Source organism: Gallus gallus, chromosome 2, assembly GCF_016699485.2.
Source record: "Gallus gallus isolate bGalGal1 chromosome 2, bGalGal1.mat.broiler.GRCg7b, whole genome shotgun sequence".
NCBI classification, from domain to species: Eukaryota; Metazoa; Chordata; class Aves; order Galliformes; family Phasianidae; genus Gallus; species Gallus gallus.
The window spans coordinates 45,844,922-45,871,910 of NC_052533.1; the positions used below are offsets into that span (position 1 = coordinate 45,844,922).

General features: G+C 41.1%; 2 protein-coding genes across 6 annotated transcripts in view; both read right to left on the bottom strand.

Annotated features, from left to right (window-relative positions):
- Window positions 1–2,675, bottom strand: part of DCLK3 (doublecortin like kinase 3) — a 28,672-nt gene extending 25,997 nt beyond the window's left edge. For both annotated transcript variants that reach the window (XR_006938519.1, XM_015281696.4), the window contains exon 1: window positions 2,548–2,675. Coding sequence is in view for 1 of the 2 variants with exons in the window: in XM_015281696.4 (XP_015137182.2) it covers window positions 2,548–2,617 (70 nt within the window). In the remaining variant the exon portion in view is untranslated. The remainder of the gene's footprint in view (window positions 1–2,547) is intronic.
- Window positions 2,676–25,600: 22,925 nt separating this feature from the next.
- Window positions 25,601–26,989, bottom strand: part of TRANK1 (tetratricopeptide repeat and ankyrin repeat containing 1) — a 52,103-nt gene continuing 50,714 nt past the window's right edge. For all 4 annotated transcript variants that reach the window (XM_004939508.5, XM_046931360.1, XM_004939507.5 and 1 more), the window contains one exon: window positions 25,601–26,512. In XM_004939508.5, coding sequence (XP_004939565.2) covers window positions 26,400–26,512 — 113 coding nt within the window. In that variant the 3' untranslated portion in view covers window positions 25,601–26,399. The remainder of the gene's footprint in view (window positions 26,513–26,989) is intronic.

The window sequence follows — 26,989 nt, forward strand, 5'->3', positions numbered from 1 at the left end:
AGATCCCTTTTTACCCATAACTTTGTTGCATAACTGAAGGAAAGACCTGCCAGAGTCTGATTCTCCATCTGCTTTACAAAAGGGTGATTTACCCATTTTTTTTCCTTGAAAATCCAGCACATTCAGGAGAGGTTAACTCACAAAGGTAGAATTCCCTACCTCATTGTTACAGAGTTACGTTTTCAGAGGAGAGTCATATACTGAAGTAAACGCTGCAAAACAAATGGCTTTGCAATACTTTAGAAGAAAATGGGTTTCTCAGGTAAAACTCTCAGGCCTGCATTAACTGCACTTACAAACACGATGACAAGCAGAAAGATCGGGATTTGCACATCTCTAGACATTTCTCAGCACTTCTATTTACTATATCATTTGAGGTGACAAGAAAACTTAAAAAAAAAAAAGGAATCTGAGTTTATGTGCAGGCTATCAATACTGACAGAAGAGGAGACAGTGTTTTCAGAGTGATTATTGAGAGCTTCTTCTAAGAATATATGACACTGGCAATTGTTTTGCACTCCTTATAACAATTAGACAAGTAAATTACACTAGTAACAGAGGGAAGCTGGTAAATGCACCTGACTTTCATTTGCAATGATGGTAAATTACTGCTAGATAAGATGAATAATTTGCAAATACTACCAAAGCCTTGAATTTATATTAGAACCAATTGAGGCAGAAGCTCTCCTGTCCTTTGGTTAGTATTTCCAGTATCCGATGGATATTCTCCAAGAGGTTGGAGCACGTACCCTGAGAACAAAAAAAGCCTGGGAAACAGTATGCCTTTATAATACAAGAGATGTCACATTCACCTCTTTCAACCACCACGTTATCAGCTCTGATCCAAGTTACACTGAAGCTAATTAAAAGATCCACATTATCCTCAGTAAGAGCAGGAACAGAGCTAAGCGAGACTGCTAGTCACCATAATGTTCTCATGCTAATTGCATGTACAAGAAAATCTATACAACACTGACTTGAAATGTTTTTTAAACGTTTAGGAATCAAGTCAAAGCAAAAGGGCAAAAGCAGCAACAGAAACAGAATCAATTAGCACTGCAACTGTTGGAAAAGAAGGAAGGACCACCAGCTTCCTCGATTTCGACAAAACTGTATGTGTTTCTGTAGAAAACATACTGAGCTTAGTGATCTGAGAAATGGGGAAATGAATCCCACACAACTTCCCTTAGTCACCACGTGCTGAAAGCCCCGCAGGTGCCAAAAAAGTGAAGCTCCGCAGAATGCAGCTAGGGAAAAAGCAGTGGTGCAGACATTACAAAGCATATATGGTCACCACTAAAGATACATTCAAAACGCAGTTTACCATGCCTAAGGTAATTCACTTGAAAAACAACTAACAGCAACACAAAGTAACTTCTGCACAGCTCAAATTCAGAGTCTTGAACAGTTGCCAATAAGCTGAATTAAAACCAAGTTATCTTTGCTGACAGTTTAAGCCCAATTAACCAATTCGGGTTAATGAACCACAGATGGAGATTTATCAGAAGCTAACTCTCAGTGGAGATGTGCTGTCGTCCTACGAACATCTTCATGGCAAGAACTGAGCCATTTCGGTAGATCCACACCCACTGCACTGCAAGAAAGAAACTCCGTGGGATCAGTCCTACCCAAAGAGCCGCAGGATAGCTTCCTTAACTGTAAAACACAGCTGCCTCTTCAGAAGACTGTGACAAAGTTGCTGTAATAACTGCACTTGCACGACATAAGGCAGCTCTAACATGTGCTGTAAGCTTTGTTGCGCCTGCTGTTCTGTGAGTCTCTGCTGGTTCCCAACATTTCAGAGTCAAAACTGCAATTTCAAGTATATAAAAAACATGTTGAGAGGAAAGAGGGGAGCTGAATAAAAAGGAGGTGGGAAAAGAAACCCACATGCAACCAAGCACATGCATATGTTTTTATTTCTACATAAAGCCCAAAGCAAAAGCATGCAAGGTGCACTACCAGATTCGGAATTAAACTCTGAGATTGGTCCCTCACAAAATAAATTCGAAAAGGCTCAAGGGAAGAAGCTAGTTTGGCTACACTATCGTTAGGTTTGTCTTTTATCTTCAGGTTTTGTCTTTTAATGAACTTTTCAGTACACAGCGTAGAACTTTCTGTCTATGCGGTTATTCCAAGCTCAGCATCTCACAACATGAAAACCAGCCCAAACCAGCAGCTCAGCCAGACTGGACAGCGCTTATTGCACGTCCCCAGAGACAGGCAGAAATTAAGGCTGTGGAAAGTTAAGGGGCACCTCTCCTATAAATACCGGTTCTGTTATTAAAAAGAAGTGAGCACAATCGATCCCGCTACACAAGGCGACGCAGCCGGCGTTCCCCGGGGGCGGTTCGGCTGCCTCACTCCGCAGCACCCCGACGTGGGGCACCCCGACCCTCCAAGCCCTCCGAGCCCCCGCGGAGCCCACAAGGAGCCCGCAGGGGCGACTTCCAAGCCCACCACCACCACCCTGCAGCCCGGCTGCGGCGCTCCCCCACCTCCCCACACGACCCTCGCGGGCTGCGGCGAGGCGGGAAGGGCACTCACCCGCGCAGTGGCCGTAGGGGCAGCAGCAGCCCGCCGCGGGGTGCAGCGGGGGCGGCGCAGCTGCCGGCATGGCGCGGAGCTTCGGCTCGCCGTCTCGCCACACCGCGCCGTTGCGAACCGTGCCTCCCGGCTGCGAGGGCAGGGAGAGGGAGGAGAGGCGGTGGCGGGAGGCGGTGCCATGCAGCGGTCACACCGACGGTCACACCCCTCCGCCGCCCCGAGGCAGCCCGGCGGGCGGGCGGGCGGCTCTTCGCTGCTGACGCTGCCTCACACCGCTGTCCCCGCAGATGCTTTTGTTAAAACCCCTTAAATGCCACCTAGACTTAATAAGTCGTTTAATTTGGGATGGATTAAGAAAGCGAGCACTAAACCGTGTAAACAAAGCGTGTATTGAATGCGTGACCTACCAGTTGCTTAACATCAAGTCGTAGAAACAAAAGCATTCAGTAAAGTCATGAGGACGCTCTTTATCTGTTATTTAGGAGCAAATCTAATATCGTTGTGAGTTGTTCAGCAGCTAGTAGAAGGATGTGCTTGTCCTTTAGCAGGGAGATGTGGCCTGCCAAGGGCTGTGAGCCAGTGCTCCTTGGGCCTTGTAGCCTTTGGCAGCTGGCACGTGGAAGAACAAGAAGTGCCCGACCATGGTCCCCTCACTACAAGAAAGACACTGAGACCATGGAGTGTGTCTGGAGAAGGGCAACAAAGCTGCGAGGGGTCTAGAGCACAAGTCTGATGAGGAGCGGCTGAGGGAGCTGGGGTTGTTCAGTGTGGAAAAGAGGAGGCTCAGGAATGACCTTATCTCTCTCTTCAACTGCCTGAAAGGATGTTGTTGCAAGGTGGGGGTCCGCCTCTTCTCCCATGTAACAGTGGTAGGATGAGAGGGAATGGCCACAAGTTGTGCCAGGGGAAGTTCAGGTTGGACATCAGGAAAAAATTTATTCTCTTAAAGAGGTAAGTAAGGCACTGGAATAGATTGCTCAGGATGGAGCACTGTCCCTGGAGGTGTTCAAGAAATGTGTATATGTGGTACTGAGGAACATGGTTTACAGGGCATGGTGGTGGTGGGTCAACCGTAGGACTTGATGAGCTCTGTAATCTTTTCTAACCTTAATGATTCTATGATCCTCTTCAATGACTCCTTGCTTATGGATACACCTCTGTAGAAGAGTATAGAGCATGATGGAGAAAGGCAAGCTCAGAGCTCCCCAGGCAGCCCTCCAACGTTGCAAGGGGTCTTGGAGTATAGGGGAAGACAGTGAGGAGGATCAAGGGGTTTGTGATCCCAGCAGCATCCAGCCTGGCCCTGAGACACTGACTGAGAACCTGGCACATGTGGTTTTAAAGGCAAGCTTGAAAAACTGGTGAGAGTGAAGTAACGCACCAACTGATTTAAGGATTGCATAAAAATCAGTCTGGGCGCTTATCTTATTGAGATGAAGGAGATGTAATTTTATAACTGCGCATACGTATCTTCATAGGGGAAAATACCAGGAGCTAAAAGGTCCTTTAATCTTGTAGAGGAAAAGAATAAGGAGAGTCAGTGTCTGGAAGCTGAAGTCAGTCAAATTCAAATTACAAATTTCATCCATGAGAGTGAATAATCATTGGCACAAATAACAGAAGGAGGCTGTGTTTTCTTCCGCTCCTGAAATCTTCAAATAAAACAAGATCTCTGGAAAATATACTTTATGCCAGTAGAGGCAATCAGACTTACCACAGGATAATTGGATAAAGTTTAGTCAGTATGTAGTAGGTCAGATTAAAAAACTTAGTACTCCATCATCCTGGCCTCAAATTGTATAAGCAGGACAAAGCAGAACATGTAAAACATATCCCTTGTACTCTTATTTTCGGAAAGATTTGTCCTGCTATGCATTTTATCTAATTTGCCTCCTATGATTTTACTTCCAAAGTACTTCATCAATACAACCTGACACACTCACATTTGTTTTAGTTTTCATTAATATTTATCCTGAAATGTAGTTTACTGTACTTTTAAAGAATTGACAGAAAGCTCAAATACCCTCTCTGTCTCTTTGAGAAAGTGTATACATTTTGCTAGACTATCTGGTAAAGGACACCATGTAAAAACAAAAGCTTAGACAAAATCTATAACATAAGCTAGTCAAGAAGTAGACAGTCAAAACCTGCATTATGTTATAATACCAAATCAGCAAGTTGCTAACTAAAAGTTTGGCATAATTATACTTCCATTTAAAACCTGCTGGTTTGCTTAAAATTTCAAGTAATTTCTAATTCTATGCTTATTTTTTTATATTTCCTTTACCCCACTGTCTAAAGGTTGTTAATCTTACAGTCATCATTTCTCTGCCTTGAGTACCAAAGTTATATTCAAGTAAAAGGTCTTCAGGATTAGAACTGCCTGTCTGAGTCTGGGCTCCAATAAAGTCAATGGGAGTTGTCTCCTGCTATTGCTCATCTTTCTTTTGGTTCTTTAAGCAATTTCTGCAGTTCTTGGCATCTCAGTGCCTTCTGGATGAAGCAAATGTGACACTGTTGGAAATCAGGGCATATTACTGTCACCAATATATTTTAATAGTGATCACAATAGCAAAAGTATTTCCGTAGTGGTAAAATAAAATATTTCATCCTTCCGACTCTTTAAGCAAAATACAGACAAAATACAAATTTAAATAAACTCTAAAAGAGATAATCTGTCTTTCTCAACTTTCCTATGCTTTATTAAGAGCATGACTATGTCCAAAAAAGCAGAGACCAAGAATACATCACTGTCTTGTGAATTCAGGGATGTGATCTATTCCTGGCTTTCTAAATGCTACCATCAAATTACTCCAGATTTGTAAGTGACCTTTTCCACCTGTAAAATGTTGATAATTACAGCAGTTAAAGAGATTTGCTGTAGATGCAAAATCCTTAGAAGATGTACGTATAAATCCTAATTATCTGGCTTTACTCCCTACAGCTGGTTTCCAAACTAAGAATGTAACACTGATGCACTCAAAAGTCAGCATTCCTTGGCAACCCGCATGTTCTTATGGCAGAATAAAAAGAGGTAAAAAGAGAACGCAGGCTTCTGAAGACATCTCATTCCTATGAGCTTCTGGAAAATTGTTACCTCTGTTCAGCGGACAATGAAGCCAATTCTCTTTAATCCACTTTCCTACTAGCCAGTATCTCAGCTATCCCATTCCACTACTGAATCATCTGCAACTTTTTGTCTTTGTCTTCGTAAGCATAAATCATAGAATCATAGAATTGCTCAGGTTGGAAAAGACCTTCAAGATCATCAAGTCCAAGCACAACCTAACCATACTACCCTAACTCTAACAACCCTCTGCTAAACCATGTCCCTGAGCACCACATCTAGATGGTTTTTAAACACATGCAGGGATGGTGACTCAACCACCTCCCTGGGGAGTGTTTTCCAGTGCTTAACTACCCTTTCAGTAAAGAAGGTTTCTTGATATCCAACCTAAACTTACCCTGGCACAACTTAAGGCCATTTCCCCTTGTCCTGTCACCTGTCAGCAGTGAGAAGAGACCAACCCTCCTCTCTCTTGTGAGACCACAAGATTTGTTTCTCTCAGGTAGTCTTAATTTTTGAAAATACTTAATACCTTTGTTCACAGACTGAAGTTACAGGATAACGGCCCCATTACCAGAAAGTTGTCAAATACATGTCTCTGTGTTCCAGATCCAGGTCATACACGGTACCTATATGTGGCTATGACTGACAACACAAGATGTAGAATAGAATAAAGTAAATAGGATATAACCACAGAAAAATATGGTCAAGCTCTTTTAGTAAGTAAACCTGCTTTGTTTTGACCTTGTCCTAAATTCAGTGACTTCTTTCTGTCTTAGAAATCACCTGCTCATTCCCTGTTCTCTTCCTCTCCCTTGAGACCCTGGCTGTTGCCGGCACCTGTTCTGTTTCAAGAGTTGTATTTAAATTAAAGGAGATCTGTAAAAGATAAGATCCTGCTGATCCTGTGGAGGAATTATTCTCTCTAAATGTTCATGCTCTGGCATCGCATTTGCGTGTTTCTCATCATATTCTTAGGAAAATTTAATTAAACTAAAACCCACTTTTTTTTCATAATGGATCTATTAAGTTGTACCCTATATATGACAATTCTGTTTTGAGAATGTTAATTCACCCCTAGACATACCAAGTCTGGAAAAAATAGCAAGAGCTGAGGGAAAAATGAGCTATGTATATTTATTTGCCTCTATTTTCTGTGTAAATTAAAAGACATTACAATTGCTACGGTCAAAAAACAAAACCAAAAAACAAACAAACAAACAAAAAAAAACAACACCCACACACAACAACTTTAAGCTTAATTTCTTCATTTTCAGTGTCTGATGAGAGTTGTTTTCCTAATGTCCAGACATCTGATCTAGAATATGGAACAAATCAGCATAAAAGTAGCAGTTTCATCACACATTCTCAGTAATAAAAATGTTAGCTTGCCATTTCTGTGAGAAAGTCATTTGTACGCAATGGCTTTCCAGCTTGCTAACAGCCCTTGATGAGGCAAATTAAGCTCAACATCTTGAGACCCTGCACTGTAACATCAGCTGCCCTTAGTCTATTAAGAAAAGTTTATGTATCCTTTTCAGATGAATCTCAGCACCATAGCACAGGGGTATTCTAAACACTCAAGAGCCAGTGCCCGCCTTGGGCATTTTAAGCTTTGTCCCGTCATGTGGCTCCAGCCAACACAGAACTTGAAATGCAGGCATCTGTGACAGGCATCCTGACACAGCTGCTATTGGCAGAACTACAGAGATGATTTCATATTTGCAAAATGTCTGTATTTTAAATAAGACAGCAGTTAATATGTCTGTCTTTAAAAAAAGAACCCAATGCATTTAATATAAAAATAAAGACAAAAAACTTGACCTTTAGAGAGGGCTAAAAATAAGACCAAAATATATCTTAACTGAGATCTCACTGAACCGTGTTTCTACCTCCTGTTTTATGGCTTTAATATATGAAATACATGGGGCAAAAGATGAAGGAATTAATACGGATAAAGGTGAGAGTGGCCAATGAAAGTCAGACGCTGTTAGAACTCTAGAGGCAAATTTTTCAGACATTCTAAAGAAGAAGTAATAAAACATCAGTAAAAAAGTGAAACTGGAAGGCATTATCTAAAGTGCAATAAACTCATGCCTAACTGTATGGAACAAGATGTATTTTACCCTCCATCCTCAAAAATTATTTTCAAAAATCAGAGTTCACATCCATGCTATTCCTTAGAGGTATGCCAAATGTAATTAAGAAAATAACTCCAAATAGAAACTGAGTCCTAATACCTGAATGGAATCAAGGAAATGTATCATTTTGCTAAAACAGTGACATTACAGTCATTTACGCAAAAGCACTGAAAAAAATCACAAAATCAAGAAATCCAGAACTTCTTCATTCACAGACAGTAGACCAGACTCAAAGCAAAACCCCAACTTTAGCAACTTACTACTGTGTAACCAGGAATAATTACAATTTACATAACTCTGTACTTCTTTTCAGAATTAACTTTTATTGTAGTTTCACAAAGTAAGCTGTGTTATCAAACATACTGACTTATTTCAGTTTCTAAGTCTAATATCAGCATCAATTGCAGATTATTAGAAGTTGCAATGGAAGGAGCATTGATAATAGGTGTCATTTAGGCAACAGTTTCATGAGGTGGGATAATTCTCAGTAGATTGCTCTCAAAAATAGTTAAGATGTGTTTGGAAGACAGACTCAATGGTATCAAATCAGTAGAAGCTGTGACTGACTGACGTTCCCTGGCACTCTGAATTTGTGTAATTCCTGTGCTAAATGAAGAAATGCTGGATTGTAAGTCTTGCCCTCTAGAAAGACTTGCAGGGTAGCATGATCCTCATTAAGGCACTTCTCAGAGGAGACATTTTGTATACTAGTGATGTCCTTCTCTTAAAGATCTCAAAGCTTATCAACTTTGACTGGAATCTCATACAATGTTGTAACGCATATAAGATCTTCATTAGCGGGTGACCTGATCATAATTTGGAGCTACAGCAAAACAGTTAAGATTCATGAACTTTATTTAGGTTAATCTTGGATGAATATTAGAAGAGAGAAGACTGAGGCACAGAGAGACCTGATGGGGGCCACATAGCAAGCCACAAGCAGATAGAGAACTCAAACTGCCTGACTTTCTGTGCCTCAATATTTATCGTTATTGTTACAGATATCTGATCCTGGATGCCTTTTTTGAAAGTACCCTAGATTCTCAAAGGTATTTAGACACCTACATACACATATATCTCCTTGTGAATTCTTAAGAAGCCAAATTCCCTGGTTGACAACATAGCTTTAAAAATATTCTCCCTTCTTTCCTCAGAAGTTGTGAATGTTCTTCCTGCTATGAATATCCCTACTTGCTACATATCTGTTTATCTCATGCCCTCATGTTAATTGAAGAGGAACCTTAGCTTATAGGAGACATTGATTTTCGTTGCCACTAATGGCTCAGGCAACAGAGAATTTAGCTGCAAACAGCATGAGATAATGTTTGTACCGATATATTTGTGAATTACACAATTTATAGCATTTGGAAGCAGCTAGTGTGTAGTTTTTAATCATGTCTATATTCTTACTGTAGAAATTGAATACTATGAAGAAAATAGGAGATGGGAAAAACAGATCAGTAAACTCTGAGCACTGGCATGACACAGTGTTTCACCTCAAGGTCATTTAATCTAGCATGGATCAGTACTGATGAAGATGTCTGACTTCTGAGCACTGCCAGAGCTAAACAACTGCTACTTACAGAGCAAGAGAGTCATCACTGAATTTCTGGGCACTTCTTCAGGATCCTGATGGGCAATATATGTTTTTCTTGATGGGAAATTCAACTCGTCACTTCCTTATCAAATGAAAAGGCTGAAACAGAAAATATTTCTGTTTCCAATAGCAGGTGGATTGGACTCAAACCACCTAGTCTCTGTTGCATCTCTGGGAAATGTGGCCACTGCCTGTCACCTTCCTAGATGTAAAAGAAAGGGATGCACCAACATACTGCAGTTTGTCTTCTGTGTAACACAGCTGTAGGCTCTTCCTGAAGTAATTATTGGTCAAATCAACACTTATCTTGTAAAACAAGGACTTGTCTTGACTCGTGTTTGGTGGGAAAAGCACGAATTTGAAAACTGGAGATTTGATCTGTATAATTTCCCAAATGATATGAAATAAGGGATGAAATATGAGCTTTTGCATCATCATAAGAAGCATCTTATTTCCTGTGCCTTCATAAAGAACAATTGAAAAGTATCTTTTGAGAAAGGTCCAGTCTCATTAATAATGCTTATGATTCTAGGAAAGATGGATAAGGAATCCATATTTTCCTCCTCACAGTCACTACACCTAAAATTCAGATAGCAAGCAAGGCACCATCACCACTGTTTTCTGCTTGTTTGTGACATGCCTTTTATATTTCTTCTCCAAGACAGAACTTGTTGCTTCCTTATGTTTTTGCAGTGCTGACCATGGAGGAGTTCTTGGTGGCTTTCTCAGCCTCTCCAAAAGAAGCACGGATGACACAGAAGGATCTTAGGCAAACAAACGCATTCAGCACTTTGCCACCCCTTCTCAAGGAGAATTCATGGGATAAGCCTATACAGGTGGTGATCTCCCAGACACAGACCTTAGTGAGACTCCTCAGCAAGCACTTCAGGCTGGGAAAACCATGAAGGAAGATATTTTAAGACCAGCCTGCTCTTACTATATCCTCATGAGTGCTGAAAATGGACAGAACTTCATACAGAAACACAAAGACCCTGCAGCAAGTGGCAATCCGTTCTTTGGTAACCAGCAGGGAGGAGAGTTCAGAGCATGAAACATCCCTTTCCTTGTCCTACCCTAATACCCCCAAAAGATTGCCATGCAATCCTAATTATTCCATTCTTTATCACCGTAGTACAATACTGAGAGGTGGTGATGTAAACTGGAGTATTTCTGTACATCAAATTATTATAAATGCATTGAGACCCACAGGTCTAATAGTGTTTTGAGCTGGGACCAAAATTACACTTCAATTAATTATAGTTTGTCAGTTCTGATAGGAAAGAAGTACAATGTTAAACTACATGGAGTAAGACTGTTTTTAATGGATTACAACCTACACAAGGAGAAGTTAAGATATTTGTTTTTATGACTCATAACCTCTTTCATATCCATAGGAACTTACATTTAGCTATGTAGTTCAGAAGAATAGAAAAATAAAGATCATTTGCAATCCAAGTCAATAACAAAGAAAGAAAAGTTCTACAAGAAAGGAAAGCTTATTAAGAAAATGATGTGATGGGAAAGCAATTGTATCCCTTTGACAAAGCCAGGAGACAAGACAGGCCTGTGCATGGTGAGTGCATGGAGTGTTCATGCATTTATGCTAATGTATGAACTTAACAGGACTATTATTCTCAGGAGATGTCACAGCAGCATGACATGCTTGAAAAGCATGAGAGGTATCTGAACCCTTGAAATAAACGTACATCTTTTTTCTTTTTCCTTTTTTTTCTCTTCTCTCAACAAAAACTTTAACAACACTGCGCAAGATAATGAGTGCTGCAGAGCCGTATGCTAAGACACAGTATATTTCAAGCATTTCACACAGCCTTCTGCCTTTTAAGCATTTATGTTTCCTAAACTTTTGAGTTTTGTCAAGCCATGTTCAAAATGCAACATTTTCTGGGGTCCTTGTAGGGTGGCAGAGGAGTCCACGGAAGAGATTCTGATGGAGAGGCAGGAGACTGAGCTCTATTCTCTGCTCAGACACTGATCTGCTTTGGAGTCTGGCACAAGTCACTTCGTGGCGCCTGTCTTTCCTCATCCACTCTTTGCCTAATTAGCAATTATGATATTTCGGGGGAAAGGGATAGGGGGGAACTGGGGAAAGGATTATCTCCCACTGCACGTAGATACAAAAAATAGTATCTTCAGGCTCCACTGTCAGCTAGGACTTCTTGGCATTACTCAATTATAGATCAAAATATTACATTACAAAGCACCCTTCAATATTTAGGGGAAGATGTCTAAAATCAGTCACCAGCTGCTGCTTTTCTACATGCTTAGGATGACTGGTATATCCAGATATTCCATATCTCTTGGAAGCTCTGGTTAGAAACAGCTATTTATTCTGGACTCTAATGGAAAGACATCAATTCACCAAGAGTTTTTCAAATCAGGAGAACCTCTTCTGGCAGCACTTTAAAAAAAATGAATCTCAGAATACAGCAATGATTTTTTGAAGCCTCAGCTATGGTTATGTGAATAAGAGCATCTTGAAAATAAGAACCCTGGAGATAGAAGAACGAGTAGACAAATACACGATACAGGCATTAACTGTTTCAAGCCTGACTTCCTGAGGAAAAAAGACATCCCTGGCTGTGATTTTCTCCAACTGTCTTATTTTGAATTTTCCCTCTTCTCACCCAAAACTAACAGGAGGGCAGATATTTGAAATGTAGTGGTCTTTTATGTATTTTGTGAAAACATGAAGCTAGATAGAACACAATAAGCCAAATTACTTTCTCTCATGAGGGAAAAGTAGCCCGGATGTAGCTGCTCCTCACTTATGGCTGCCAACTGATTGCTGGGTGAGCACGTATAGTCACCCCTGGGTAGCTTTGCATAAGCACTGTCCCTTTTTTTTAGTGTTGGCACCAACAGCTGCTGCATTAACAGCTCACAGTAGGGACTGACATTACTCAAATTGAAGCAAAGCTTAACTGGAGGCAAAGAACAGTTCGTAGGGAAACCATGACTGCTGTCTGCTCAAAGAAAAACCTGCTCACTGGTTCTAATGTAGGGGCCACCCCACAGCCCAGACACTCTTCTAATTTTAGAAGACCAAACCTAGTATAATGCACATGGCATTGACTTTAACAAAGAAGTGCTTTAAAAGCCATGCTACCTTTTTGGATAGCACTTTCCTTTTCTTCCCGTGTCAATATTCAGTGTTACATTATTTACAAACTTTTGAACCCCTTATGAAGTCATTTCATTTGCCTTTGTGACTTAGACTTGGAAAACGAAAGTGCAAGAAATGCACATGGATGAGGTGAAATATCATGAGAAAGTGTGTGCTTTTCCACTGGCCTTACTGAACTTTGCCCAACCCCAGAGGACAGAGCTGAAGTACTGAAAGTGCTTCTATACAGCTGACTTGTTATCTAGAGCCAAGCAAAGGAGAAAGACTTGAGAGGCCAGAGCAGGCTGTTAAATGCTTTACTGGAGTCTTGATGGAGGTGGCGTTTCAGCACACAGCCACGTGGCAGCATGCCATTTTTCCTCTGATTTTTTGCCCTTCTCCTTGTAGTGCAGTGAAAGAAAGTGGAGAAAAAAGGTTGAGGGGTCTTCTAAACCAAGGTCATCCAGATAAGAATACTATACCTAACACAGCTTTTCCTGTGCTGTGCGTCCTTCTGATACAGTAATAGACCCGTGGGGAGAAAGGGAAATGATCTCCTTTCCCTGCTCCTTCCCACATATGTTTCACACGCACAATCCTCTGTTCCCCTTCCCAGCTCAGTTCAGAACAGAGCTAACCGTATTTTAGAGATGTCTTATTGAAACTCAGCATAAGATACTCCGGTTAAGAAGTGTCCTGTCACTCATTCCTGGGCACAGATTTGTACTCACAGCCTCTTTTTGAGTTCTTAATCCAATGCTAATTGTAAGGTCCTGCTTTCACCTGAGACTGTAACTGAAACGGTTACCATAGGAGCATTATAGCATAGATGATCTGTTATAGGAATAAATATGCATAAACTGCATTCCTAATCACCTAGAATAAGCTTTTAAACTACTTTGAATGAAGCTAAGATTAAGCTAAGTTTACTCCGGCTGAAAGGGCTGAAATTTTTCTTTATATGCTGAATAATGAGGAACAGTGCACTGACGTGAATGCTTTTTCAGTATCCTCAGACAGAAGACATGGAGGAAGTACTAAGTCTACAGACTATGCTATTTATTGTTACAGCTACAGATGGCTACAACCTTTTATTTATACTTCTCCCATTCGACAGCATTCCTCACAGTCTCCATCTACGCCACGGAAAACCTGACTTGACATTTCAATGGTGAAAAGGTGACAAAGGAAAAACAGGTGGCAATTTTCTTCCCTCTGAGAAGATGGCCGTCTTCAAAGCTGGTGTAAATCCATTGCAAACCGCTTCAGAGACCACATACGGCACCTCACTTCATGCCCACCACCACCACAAGGCAGTGGAGCCTGTGTCCCTTTATCTTGTCAAGCTGTAGTTTGCTTGGAAAAAATACTAAGTCACCCAAAAGCTTGAGTTCACTTCAAAATTTTCCCCTGCAACAAACAGTATTTTTCCTTCCCTTAAACAGCCAGCAAGTCACACTCAAATGAGGAAGCAGAAGAGAAACAGATCAAAGTAAGCAACTGGTTTCTAATCCCTCTACACTTGTTAAGAATGGGCCCACAGTGGGTTATTTGCTCATACCCTGGGAGCCTGGGGACTGTATTTTGCTACCCAGGCAACTTATTCACATCATCAGTAAAGCCCAATGGACAGTATCTGCAAACTGATTTGAATGAAAAATCCTGCATCTCGCCAGCTGTCTGTCTTTTGTTTACTTAACAAAATGTGAATACAGCGTCTGTTTGAGGGCTTTTATACAGACAGTAGTGAAGTTTAGAATGAAAACATGAGCAGAGTGGTTAGACATTGCTTTATCCTCTAGTGTCTGAGCTGAAGATCACCACAAGATTATGAAAGGATGCAGTTCCCTTACACGAAGCTTGTGCTGAAAAGTGGCATACCTTACACCTTTGAATGAAATGGAAGATTTAATTCAAAGCACTATCTTTGTATAAGGGTGTAATTGTAATGATCTGTTTGAGTTCTACCATTAGAGATGAACAAAAGAGCAAGTAAAGATGTGAAAACTCCTAGTCTGCCTGTTGAAACTCAGTGAGATGCCTTTATGGATAACTTTACTCTTTTCAGGGACAAACCTAGAGATGCTGCTCTCCAAAGAGAAAACGAGTGTTCCCTGTACTCATTCTTCCCACTTCATGTACTTGATGAAGGCTATCTGGAGTTTCAAGTATTTTTAAATACTGTCTGGATAATGTGCATAGGCCATGCATGTGAGAATGCACTCCTTGGCGATATGCCAGCGCCATACAGTGTGTGACAAGTTCCCAAGAATCAGTGCTGAGGAAATGAACGTAGTCTATGCAGAACTGCCTTTAGCATTATGTTCTGAATACAGTCGGGGCAAGCTGTACCTTTGCCCTTTCATGGGAAGATTTAAGGATGCTACAGCCATTATTTCACCTTACTCAGTGTTTCATGTACCACAATGAGTATGAATTGCACTTGAAAGTCAGGCCTCTCACAAAAAAAAACCGCCTCTCCAGAACACTGATGAGGCAAAGAACATCACCATGTGAACAAATTCTTGCTTTACATATTCAAAGTTGTTTTAAAGGCAGGAATAGGTATTCATTTAGTTTAGATATTAAAAAAATAAATAAATGTTTCATTCAAATTTCAACATTACAGTATTAAATACACCTACACTGTGAGATCATAGGAGCATCTGGTGACAAAATTACCCCCTGAGCAGTTTGGAATACTCAGTGAGTGCTCCAATGGAGGGGTTCATTTTGAGAGAATCACACTGTGGTAAATGCTGCAGGTTTTCAATCAGAATTCTTTCAGAATAAAGTCAGTCTGAGGCTGTTTTCCTGCGGCCACTTGCTGAGATAAGAATTTAAAGGAAAGCTGAACCTCTCTGCTATAAAATCAATGAGTGGGTGCTGTTAGTAACTCCTGTAGGATAGGAATGTTTGCACATGACTTAAAGCTGTGTTTATTTATTGAGTACTTTTTAAAATAACATGGCCTAACTCCAAAGGGAAACAATTAGTAGCCATCTCCTGAGAAACAAAGCTGTGCTGGTTCTATTACTCCCAGACTCTCAGAGGAGTGACCAAGAGCTAGATATAAGCAGGAACTGAAAGGTGCAGAGGTAAGCTTTAAATTCACCAAACCAGAATTATGTTCTTGAGCATCAACTCTTCCAGTTAGCCACCTCCAAATACTCTAAGCACCTGCATTCTGTCCAGTGGCCATTTAGTGTAAGCTGCAGAATCATCAAGAAGGCTTTGTCATGAAGTGACCTCAGTGCTAGTCCAGCTCCCGGCATCCCCTCCCTTGCTCACCTAGTAAATCTCTTAGTGACTCTTAATATGAAAGAGCCAAGTGGGAACCTTGTGTTCAGCTTGGCTTTCTGTCATGGTGTCAGGATGGGAGACGTTGCTTTGAATATATGGGGCAAGAAAGAGTTTGACCTTACTCTCATTTTCTGTCCAAATGCTCCCTGCATTTCCATAACATTCTCAGGATGGAACTTTAGAGAGATGGTTCCTGTGTAGACCAAGGCAACTCTAACAGAGTTTCATTCACCTCTCCAGCATTTCCTTGCATTTCACTTGGGGCAGCTGTCTGCGTGATTTAGTGGTCTCATAAGTCAGTGTAATGGCTGCGCTGGATCGCATCCTTAAGCATCTTTATGCTATATTTGAATTGCATGTATTTCTGTACTAAGGATCCTGGATTTCACTGCAGAGCCATGCGCTTCGTATTTGAGTGCCTAACACATTTGCTGTAGCGTGGTTTCACTGAATGGAGAAGAGAAAGAAGCAGGTTTAAGGTCACCACATCATTTGAGACCAGTGGTTAATTCTTCATTACTCAACTGACATCAGAGAGAAATCCTAAAAGAATTGAACTCAACAAAGCAGCTATCATCAAATCCACACAAAGCCTACAGGAGCTCAAATAGAAAGGTACCATATGGGTAAGGCTGCGGAAGCTAATTTTAACATTATTTAGTTCAGCAAAGAACACATCCTGATTCAAAATGTGGCTTTATTCTTAGCTCGTATTTGTTATACTTATTTTTTCTGAAGATCGATTCTCACTTTTAGTAATTATTAAGACATGCTTTTTTGAAAGTAAGTGAGGTGTTTTTACTAAATCTGGTACTTTTTCTTTGATAACTGGAAGGATGTATAATTAGGTATCTTAATTTTTAGACTGCATTCTATTAGGAAAAAAAGCAGATAATGCTTCTCATTTCTAAGGGGATTGCTTTTTATTCATTATTTAAGGCAATTTGGGTGGAAATTCCAATTACACAAAAGGCAAAAGCTCAATACGCTTTAATCAGTTACATATAATTACATGAAATATTATGGATACAAGATATTTATTGAGTGATATTTTGAAGTTAAAACTATTTGAATTAGGAATTCTTTCTGACCACGTGCCCTTCAAGATGCCCAGAAGCAGAGGAGGTTACCTACTTATTTTCGAGGCTTTGTTATATGTCATAAGCTGTAAACACATTCTAGTAGAAACTATTAATTGCACGTCTTTTTGAAGCCATCATTTCTTCAGTCTGCCTTTTCTCACTGAGGCAGAAAAATAAAACCATCAAACTTAAATTTTGGTTCCTTTGTTAATCTACTCCAAAGTCAATCTGGACATGAGTCAGTTAATACTTTTTCATTTTGCTTAAGATTTTTTTTTTCTTATAAATGAAGTAGAAAAAATAAATAAATCTGTATTTGTTTGTAAAACTGTTTTGGCTCAAGGCTCTGTATCTCTTCACATCAATCAGCCAACACTAATATGCGTGACAGAAAGTAGGACAGAGATCCCCATAGAGGGATGAAAAAATGAAATGCCAAACAAGTTGGAAAAGATGCAGGGTCGTTTCCCTTTCAGCTTCAGTGAAATACCTTGCTTTATGAGTCAGCATTTGAGACGCAAATAGTTTGCCATTATAAAAATAGTAAGATGATGAATGCCAGATATTTGCAGAACGCATTTTGGTAGCCCAGTTGAGTGAAGCTGGAACAAACAGGACTGATTTTTTGGAGATAAGCATTAGAAAGCACCAACCCAGGAGTTGTTTCCACTTTGGATATCTGATCGAGCAATCAGAACACCAAGCCCTTGTGAGACAGAAGTAAACACCTCCCAGAGAAAAACAGCCAACTCTCATGTTTGGGGAACTCAGCTTAAGAAATCACTGTATATAGAGAGACCCATTCTCCTAAGCCACAGTGATCAATACCTTCTAGAAGCTCACTGAGAAAGTCAGAGGTTCCTTGACCCAAGGCCTTCACCAGCAGTTCTGTGCTATCAACGTCAGTCAAAATGCCAAGAGAACATCTCTTTTTCATTTCTGACTGAATGAGTGGATCAGATTAGTTCAGAAAGCCCATCTCAGTTTGAACACTGAGACCTGTCTGCCCTGCCTTAACACTTGGAGGATCTGACCCGGTTTTTGCTTGCTTTCCTTTTGTACTGGTGAAATCCATCTGACTTCTACCAGATTTACTCTACTTTCCCACAAGCACGAGTGAGCAGCAGAACTTGCAGATCCTTCTGAGCCCGTGTTTAAACATTTCACCCGAATACATCTCCACATAGTCGTTGTATTGACCTTTTGCCTTCGCAACAGCAGCCCAAGTTGGCAGGGACCCACGAGGATCACCAAGTCCAACTCCTGGCTCCACGCAAGACCACCCCAAACTCAAACCCTGTATCTGAGAGCGCTGTCCAGATGCTTCTTGAACGCCGGCACTTGGGGCCATGACCACTGCCCTGGGGAGCCTGTTCCATGCCCACCACCCTCTGGTGAGGAACATTTTCCTAACGCTCTATTTGTGGAAAGCTAATGGATTTATACTGCAACAAGTGATCAGAGATCCTTCCTTCCTCCACCCTTTCCCCCATCCTGTTTAAGTAAATACTGAGAAGGAAAGAGAAGATTTTGCAGGTGGCAACAGCACAGATACTCTCACATGGTGATTTTTTCTCTGCCATTCTCAGAGAAGAAAACTCATTTTCTAGGAAAGCTTTAAGGTCATCGGCTCTAATGAAAGTGACAGGTAAATTAAGCTTGATCAGGGAAAATAAGTGACGGTGTATTCCAGAGTAAGGCTGGGTCAGGCACGTGTGGAATTGCTTGTGTTAATGCCAGGCAGCTTGTCTGAGTCTGAATGATGTGTATCAAGAGTGAGGTCCTGTACTGAGAGCAGAGAGCAGAAGGAGCCAATCAGACGAGGCCCAGCCCTACAATCAATATCCTTGTGCACCTAACGCTCATCACATACTCACTGTTCCCAAATTTCTCCATTTCTAAATAGGAATGATCGATACATGCCTGCTGGGACACCATTAAGCTCAGCTGCCTAATGTTCGCAAAGCATTTTGACAGCCCCAGGTGAAATCTGCTCCATAATTACGAGAGCTGCACATATCTCCTTGATGCCGTTGCACTTTTTAATCCACCCTTTTATCGCCCGGTATTTCCTGCACCCTCCCCTGCAGCCGAAGTGATGAGTGAACAGAAATGACAAAGTGCGCTTCCAAACTTCCCTCCCACTCACCTCTCCTCCATCTGTCGGAGAGAGAGATTTTATTTGCTGCAGGAGTACTGTCTGGCTAAAAATGCGAGCACTTTTTACAGCATGATCTCACTCTCTCCTCCACGCACACCCACTGCTCAAGTGCTTCATTTTGAAGTATGACATTGCTTCCTAGCTAACACCCAGTGGAAGGAGAGACTTCTAGAGATGTTCTATTAGGTGCTGACTAAAAAGTCGCTTTAACATCCCACGTGCTATTCACCGCTGATCATCTCCACCCTACCTCTTGGGAACAGAAAGGAGCAGAGGATATCCGACAATCAGGATTATTTTGCTTTCTCTTTTCCCTGTCACAAACGGTCCGTTTCAGTCATACACCTCACTGTTTCCAAATGTCAAGCTTTAACCTCCAGTCTCGTGACAAATCGGTACTCCTCTTTAATAACTGTCTCCTGGAATTAAATGCTTCCTCTATGTTTGAAGGAAAGCAGTGCTCAAGTACAGTTTGAGACTTTTTTCAGGGTGATTGGCCAAGTGAGTGATCCTTCTTAAGCATGTATAATGGTCTGTCAACCTAGATAGATTTTATCCCATATTTTTTTTCTTCATTTTATAGTAGCCTTAGCAGAGTACAAAACAGGGACTGCTGGAAGATAAAAGTCAGATGAGAAGTGGCATTTTTTTCCTTCATTTCACCCCAGTTTTGTTAGCAGGAATACAGAGATAGAGGTCCATAGCTTTGATCAGAGAAAGATTGTGTCCTTTCCTTCCTAAGAACACAATTTCTTCAGATTATGTTCTAGCAATTCCTATAAAAAGGCTTCAACCAAGAAAGCAGATGTATTACTGATGCCAATTAAAGGCACAGGCTGTGTTACCAGATGATTACAGAGGGTCACCCAGAGCACTACCTACTGAAGTTTCAGCTGCACTGACATCTTGGCAACTCAGAAGCCACAGAAGTTTCAAGAAGGCACCCCAGCAAAAATAGGTAGAGAGAATAATTTGTGAACTCTAAAGCACAAGATGGGCAAGGTGAGGGGAAGAGGAAGGACTTACAGCCTTAAAGCAAGGGGTGGAAAGAGGCAGTATTCTCCTTTCTCTTCACCCGTGTTCACAGGTCTGTGAAACAGAGAGCAAGTTTGAGTTGCCATCACAAAACTACTCCACACAACAAAGCCTTTTCCCCACTGCAACAAGGCTGCTGCAGAGCTATGAATACCCCGGCTTACAGGTACAGTACTACAGGTTTATTCCTTTGTTAAGCATCAGTGACTCCTCTCGCCAAAACAGAGTGGTGAGAAACTGTGAATGTAACATATTGGGAAAGTCCTTCCTATTAGACGGTGTTTAATCTTATTTGAACAGCATCAGACTGAATAGCAAACACATTCAAAGTGACAGGGTCAAAAAGCAGTGAGAGCCGCCCAGGCACTTTATTTACCAAGACAAGCTGAGTAATTGGAAGCTTACAGCTTTTTCATTACTTCCTTCTTCACTTCAGCTTGATTCCTCTGCTCTCTATGCACGTCTCCAGCCAAGAGTTCCTTGTTGACTGCTCAAAATACAGCTTTAAGGAAACTTGTCCATGATTATATCAATGAACTGTGGAAAACAGTTATGCATGATTTGTTCAAACAAAGATTTAAATGCTTTGTACCTGCCTGACAATCATGGTTCAAATGAATACAGCAGCACTGATAAGCTACTGCACCACTTTTAAGGGAAAACAAAAAAAGATTGCAAAGGTTTAGTTGTCCTAAAACTTCACAGTTCCAAGAGCTGATGGAGCTGTGTAAGCAACATTAATACCCATATTTACTGGACCCCAGGGCAGGGGTTCCTAGCCTTGAAGGTAATGTCACTTCATACTTGATCCTGTCAAGGAGCAGATTGACTGAGGGAATGCAGAGAGCTTTTGAACAAAATGGGTAAGATCAGCCGTTGTCCAATACTAAAACCAAGATACTGGGCTGCATCACTATTGGTATGACCCAGTTCTTCTCTTCCTAAACATGCAGAAGTGTCATATTATGACAAGGCTGAGCAGTCCAACATGTTACCTACCTGTAAGTCCAGCCAGATCCATAAGGCAGACAGCTCCTTTTCAGCTTCTGCTTCTGTCCTGTGAAGCACTCCCCAAGATTTGTGCATGGCAGTAGAACCAGGGCCTCCCCACAAGGCATGGAAGGGGTCACCATTGACTAGCCCCTGTATCAGAGTGCTCTCCCAGGGAATAGGGGATTCAGGCTTAGCACAGGATGAGCCTGGCTTCCAGGCTGCTGGTATCTCCACCTCTCCTGCTGAAGCTGCATCACTGCACATCAAAAAGTTCTGCAGTCTCTTACCAAAGCACAGGGGTGCAACCTTGCCCTCATAAACATGAACCACTGACACAGGAGCTGCAGATCTCCTTTCAAGGTCCAGTTTGTTGGTTTGTTTTAAATGCAGGACTACTAGTGTTAACACCTGCAACTAGAATGCACATCCTCCTTTCCTAAATGGGTCCCTCCTCACTCTCCCTTTGGCCAAAAATACCCTCATTAACTCATCTTCAGCAGTAGCTGTAGTGTGAGCTCCCCTAGGCATATCAGCACACAGCTCAGCATCCTTCTGGGAGAGGCCAGTTTAAAACCTGACTTCTCAGAAAACAGAAGTACTCATCATCATTTCTTCCCCTAAGTCTCATTTGGCTGCCTCCTTTCCAAATGAAAATAACTCTGATCTGTCCTTCTGAAGGAGAGACTAATGCAAGCCTCTTGGCTGCGCACTACAGACACCCCGAATCTCTGACTCTCCCATTCTAAGCTCCAAAGAGTTAAGGAGGGGGTCTGAAACTCACCTTTACTCAGTATCTTCCTTTCTACACGTCTTTTGCAGACACACACCATTTCAGATAGCCAGCAGCTCTCCTCTTTGTGCCTTTTTGCTCCGTATGTTGTCCTGAGGTACTCAACTTTCTCAACAGGAAAAAGGGACCTCATCCACTTCTGCTTCAGTGTCCTTTTAGGCAACTCTATGTTCAAGGGCTCCTCTCTTTTTAGGGACCCTGCCTAAGACTACTAGAAATGTAAACTTCCTGAGAGAAAGGCTATATAGTGCGTGCAAAGTGCCCCAAACTATACAGATAGTGACTTTGACTGGGATATCATTAATTATATTGGAATATCTCAGAGCCCAGCATTATTTAAACTGGCTATTTGCTAGCAGATCTCCTTAAAATGTTTTGCTCTAACCTATTTATATGGAAACTGCCAACTTTTAAACCCCTCAAACATTCTATCCCAGTTTGAAGGCAAAATCAAAACAAAACAAAACCTTCATCCCACAGAGAAATTTTTCCTAACATCCAACCCGAACCTCCCTCGGTGCAATTGGAGGCCATTCCCTCTAGTGCTCTCAACAGTACAGAAGAGATTGATCCCTACTGCACTGTTACTTCCTTTCAGGGAGCTGTAGAGAACCATGTCTCCCATAAGTTTCCTCAGCCGCTCCTCATAAGTCTTGTGCTCCAGATCTCTCACGAGCTTCATTGCCTTTCTCTGAACATGCCTCAGTGTCTTTCTTGTAGTGAGGGGCTCAAAACTTGATACTGTGTTCGAAGTACATCCAATGCAGTGCTGAGTACAGGGGGGTGATCACCTCCCTGCTCCTGCTGGTTACACTGCTTTGATACAAGCCAGGATGCCATTGGCCTTCTTGGCCACCTGGGCACACTGCTGGCTCATGTTCAGCTGAGCATCAAGCAACACTCCCAGGTCCACTTCCTCTACACAGTCTTCCAGCCACTCTGCCCCAAGCCTGTAGCATTGCCTGAGGTTGTTTTGGCCAAAGTGCAGGACTCGGCACTTGCTCTCGTTGAACATCATCCCATTGGCTTTAGCCCAGCTATCCAGCCTGTGCAGATCTCTCTGAAAGGCCTTCCTACCCCCAGGCAGATCGACACTCCTTCCCAACTTGGTGTAACCTGCAAACTTACCGAGGGTGCACTCAATCTCTTCATCCAGGTCATCAATAAAGATATTAAACAGGATGGGTTCCAACACAGACCCCTGGGGAACACCACTTGTGACCAGTCGCCACCTGGATTTAACTCCATTCACCAGCACTCTCTGGGCCCAGCCAGTTCTTTTAGTCAGCAGACAGTGTACCCATCCAAGCCATGGGCTGCCAGCTTCCCCAGGAGAGTACAGTGGGAGACAGTGTCAAAATGTTTGCTGAAGTTGAGATAGACTACGTCAAGAGCCTCTCCCTCATCCACCAGGCTGATCACTTGATCATAGAAGGAGATGAGATTGGTTGAGCAGGACGTGCCTTTCATGAACCCATGCTGGCTGGGCCTGATTCCTGGTAGTCCCACAACTTCTTGCAGAAGTACATTCCCACACACCTATATATTTCTTCATGGATGTTAGGGAAGACACGCAGAACTGACCATATCAACTATACCAAGACAAAAAAGTGAAGAGTATGAATGTTGCCTTGCGTTTTGCTAGTACATTTCTGCATTACATGTTAACTGAGAGCCTGAGTGACAGAGTTGCCATAAGTCTAATACGCAGAAAGACCTGGAGACACTTTAGTAATTGTGGGTATGCAGGTTTCCATGAAAACTGAATGCTCCCAGAAGCAAGGCAGAAGCCCAGCAGCAATGTCTGTTGTCCCCATTCCTGTAAGGAAAGGGGATTCACTGTCGGTTTGGAGAAAATAACTTCATTGGGTTTGCTGGCAAGCAAACCTTTTACTTTATTTACACTACAACAATTTCCTTCCTCCTACATTTTTCTGTGAGCATAAAGGCAATAGGTTTCCTTTTGAGAATGAAAGCAAATACTGAAAACATAGCAAGTGTTTAAATGTCTTGCTGAGTTGGAGTTTCTAACAGATCATTATTTGGAGAGCATTTTGAAATAAAATTATGTGCACTATTATACAACAATGCTTTTAAGAGGTGTACAGGACAAAGGTGGAAAGTGCTCATCACTTACAACACATCCCCAGCATTAATATGAGGTTCAAATAAATAAGAGATCTTTTTCTTCCTGAGGAATTTGGAATTTTAGACCCAAAGCTACCTTCCAACTACTGTAAGTGGTTCTTCCTTCTTTTTCATTTAGATGTCATTTTTGTATCAGCAGGGGGAGAGAATTTAAGCCATCAGTTTCTGTACTTTTGAAGCCTTCTCTAAATTCTTTTCAGCTCAATAAGGTTTAGATAGGCAGAAGTGGGCGGATCAGCTTGACAGCCTGCATCCACTACTCAACTCCAAGGGTTTCAGTGCAACATGCATCTTGCATGTACCAAGGCATCTGTCACAGCTCTTAAGCCTCTCTGAGTCAAGGCTGTTAGCTGGTGCTAGAACACTGTGGCTTCCACTAGGGGCAAGAAGGATTTTTAAATCAGTGAAAAGCCAAGGGTGTATCCCTTCTTGCTAATTAAACACTCAAATAGGATTAATGCACACAGGTACTTATTATCTGAATAGACTGACGTGGAAAAGAGAGGTTTGTGTTTATTTAAGTGCAATGTCACTGGAGGAAAAAAAAGCTGTGAGTACTGTCACTTGACAGGAAATCCAACTAGATTTCCCTTTTCAGCTTGAATACTGCTCAAATCTTGGTCCAACGTGTCTCTAAATCTGTGAGCTTGAAATTCAAATTGCCTGTAATTTTGGCTATCAGTGACCCAGTGACCAAGGATCACGGGTCCCTGCACTAAAGAAATGCACTCCAAATGAAGTTATCAACACAGTGTAATTTCTGTTCTTTCTTCCCTTTGTTTTCTTTTTGCTTGCTGTTTTACGGTGATACTTTTAAAGCTTCATTTTTCCCATAAAGGGAAAGAAAAAATACAATCCCTGGATCTTTAACCTGAAGAGTGAGGAGTTTTAAATTGTAATTACCTTAGAAAGTTTAGGTAACATTTACTGCCACAAATGAGTAAATACGTGAGTAAACACTCAACTCAAGAAACTAATCAGCAAAATCTCTAAGAGTAATTTCAAATGCAAAATACATTATGTCCTAGAGAATAAAGCCAATGATGTTACATTAATGCTCTAGCTTGCCTAATCCTTGGTTTCTACAGAGCAAGTGACTAGCACTACGTTTCATTCATGAGTATTTTTAAACTGCTTTCTAGACACTTAAGCAACAAGGCTTCTTTAATAAGCGGCACTTAGTAAAGAGTCTTCTGGCAGACAGCAGCAATCACAACGCAATAGAAAACCATCACTGCTGCTCACGCTGCTCCATTCTACAGCAGCACTTCATTTTTATCCATGGAAATTGTCCCACTTGGAAAACATTGGGCATAAGAGCAAGTTCCTAAGCTTTTGGCAAAAGATAATTATTAAAACAATTTGTTGTGAATACAAGCAGTTCATTTCTCAAGAGAAAATATTTCAACAACTAAATAACTCTGTAATTATGCACATGTAACATACAAACGCATCCATCTAAAATGAGGAGATTAGAACACGTTGGAGATGCTGAAGTCCCAGAAGTGAAATAGCGTCGTAGAACTCTAGCCCAAACCGTGCCCTGCTCATATAGCTGGTCAGTCAGCTGTGGCTTTCCCAAAGCATTCAAAAATAAGACAAAATCACACGGTTTGAACCATCTTACAAATTTTATAAAATGTTATTGAACATTACAAAAGGCTTTCTTTGATTGAAATTTATAAAACACCGTGTAATACTCTTTAAAGAGAGATTATCTATATTTCAATACGTACAGGTAAGTTCATATCAAAACTTTATGAAAGAGAAGAAACATCATGATTTTCTTACTTATCTAATTAGAAGTATGTACACTGTCAAAAAAAAAACAAACAAACCCAAAACACGAACAAGCATAGGAATGATCATTCTTGTCTATAAAAATATAAAAGAGAGGTACCCCAAGTACCTCACCCGACGACTTAAAAATTTCCACACACAAGGCTCAAGAGACAGTAAGTTTACAACAATAATCTAAAAACAGAAATTAAAACCTCTTAAAATCAGAGAAGCTACCTTTTTTTCTGAGTATTCCAGCTCAGAAGAATGATTACATCAGTTAACAGAGCATAAACAATGAAGACTTGGAAGAAAAATACCCCTGAGATAAGGCCAAAACATGACTGCTTCTTCCTACTTGCTGGTTTCTTTGGCTTTTGGTTACTTTCAAGAAGCAATATAAGTCTGAAAGAAAACTGTCCTTTCAAGTGTCCTGCCATAGGTTTTACCAATTACATTATCAGCACAAATCATTATTCTGACAGAAGTGTTAACAACAGCATAAGTTGCTTTTCCTTCACATTCTTCCAATTTCTGACCCCAGCACTCTATTCTTCTTTATAATAAGCTTAATATTTTATTCTAACATTAGATTACCAGAGGACGGAATAGCAGCTGCATATTTTTTCTCATTACCATTTCCCATATCTTCCTTTTTTTCTTGATGGTTTTTTATAGGCAAGTTCTTCAAAAGCCATGCTTTCATCTTCTACTTCATTTTCCAAGTCTCTATCGTGCACAAAGTCTGTATTTAAAACAAACAAACAAACAAGAAATTAGTGCCAAATGGAAAGACATGACATCTTTTCTTTCTTAATAGTACAACAAGATCTACCACTACGATTTTATATGTCAGCAAAATATCTTCATACGCATACTGTCACATTTAAGAAGTACTGTTTTACATGACAAAGTGCCTTGCTGTGCTAGTCATTATTTGTACACTCAACATCTGTTTTGATTGCTATAGCTTTTGGCTTTTTTAAGAAGAGTGTCTTTCCCCTCTCAAGGTTCAGTTTCAGCAGTCAATACATTGGCTTACTGAGTTCTAAAGGGGCAATGACAGGGTATAATGTTGCTTATAAGACTGTGAGAGCATCCTCATGCAGTCTTATCATTTTGTCTTTATTGGAATAGAAAATTGTAACACAAAGCTTTATATCACAATAAAATTCTCTAAAATAGAGCCACTTTGGTACTTTACATACAGTTCAATTTGTAA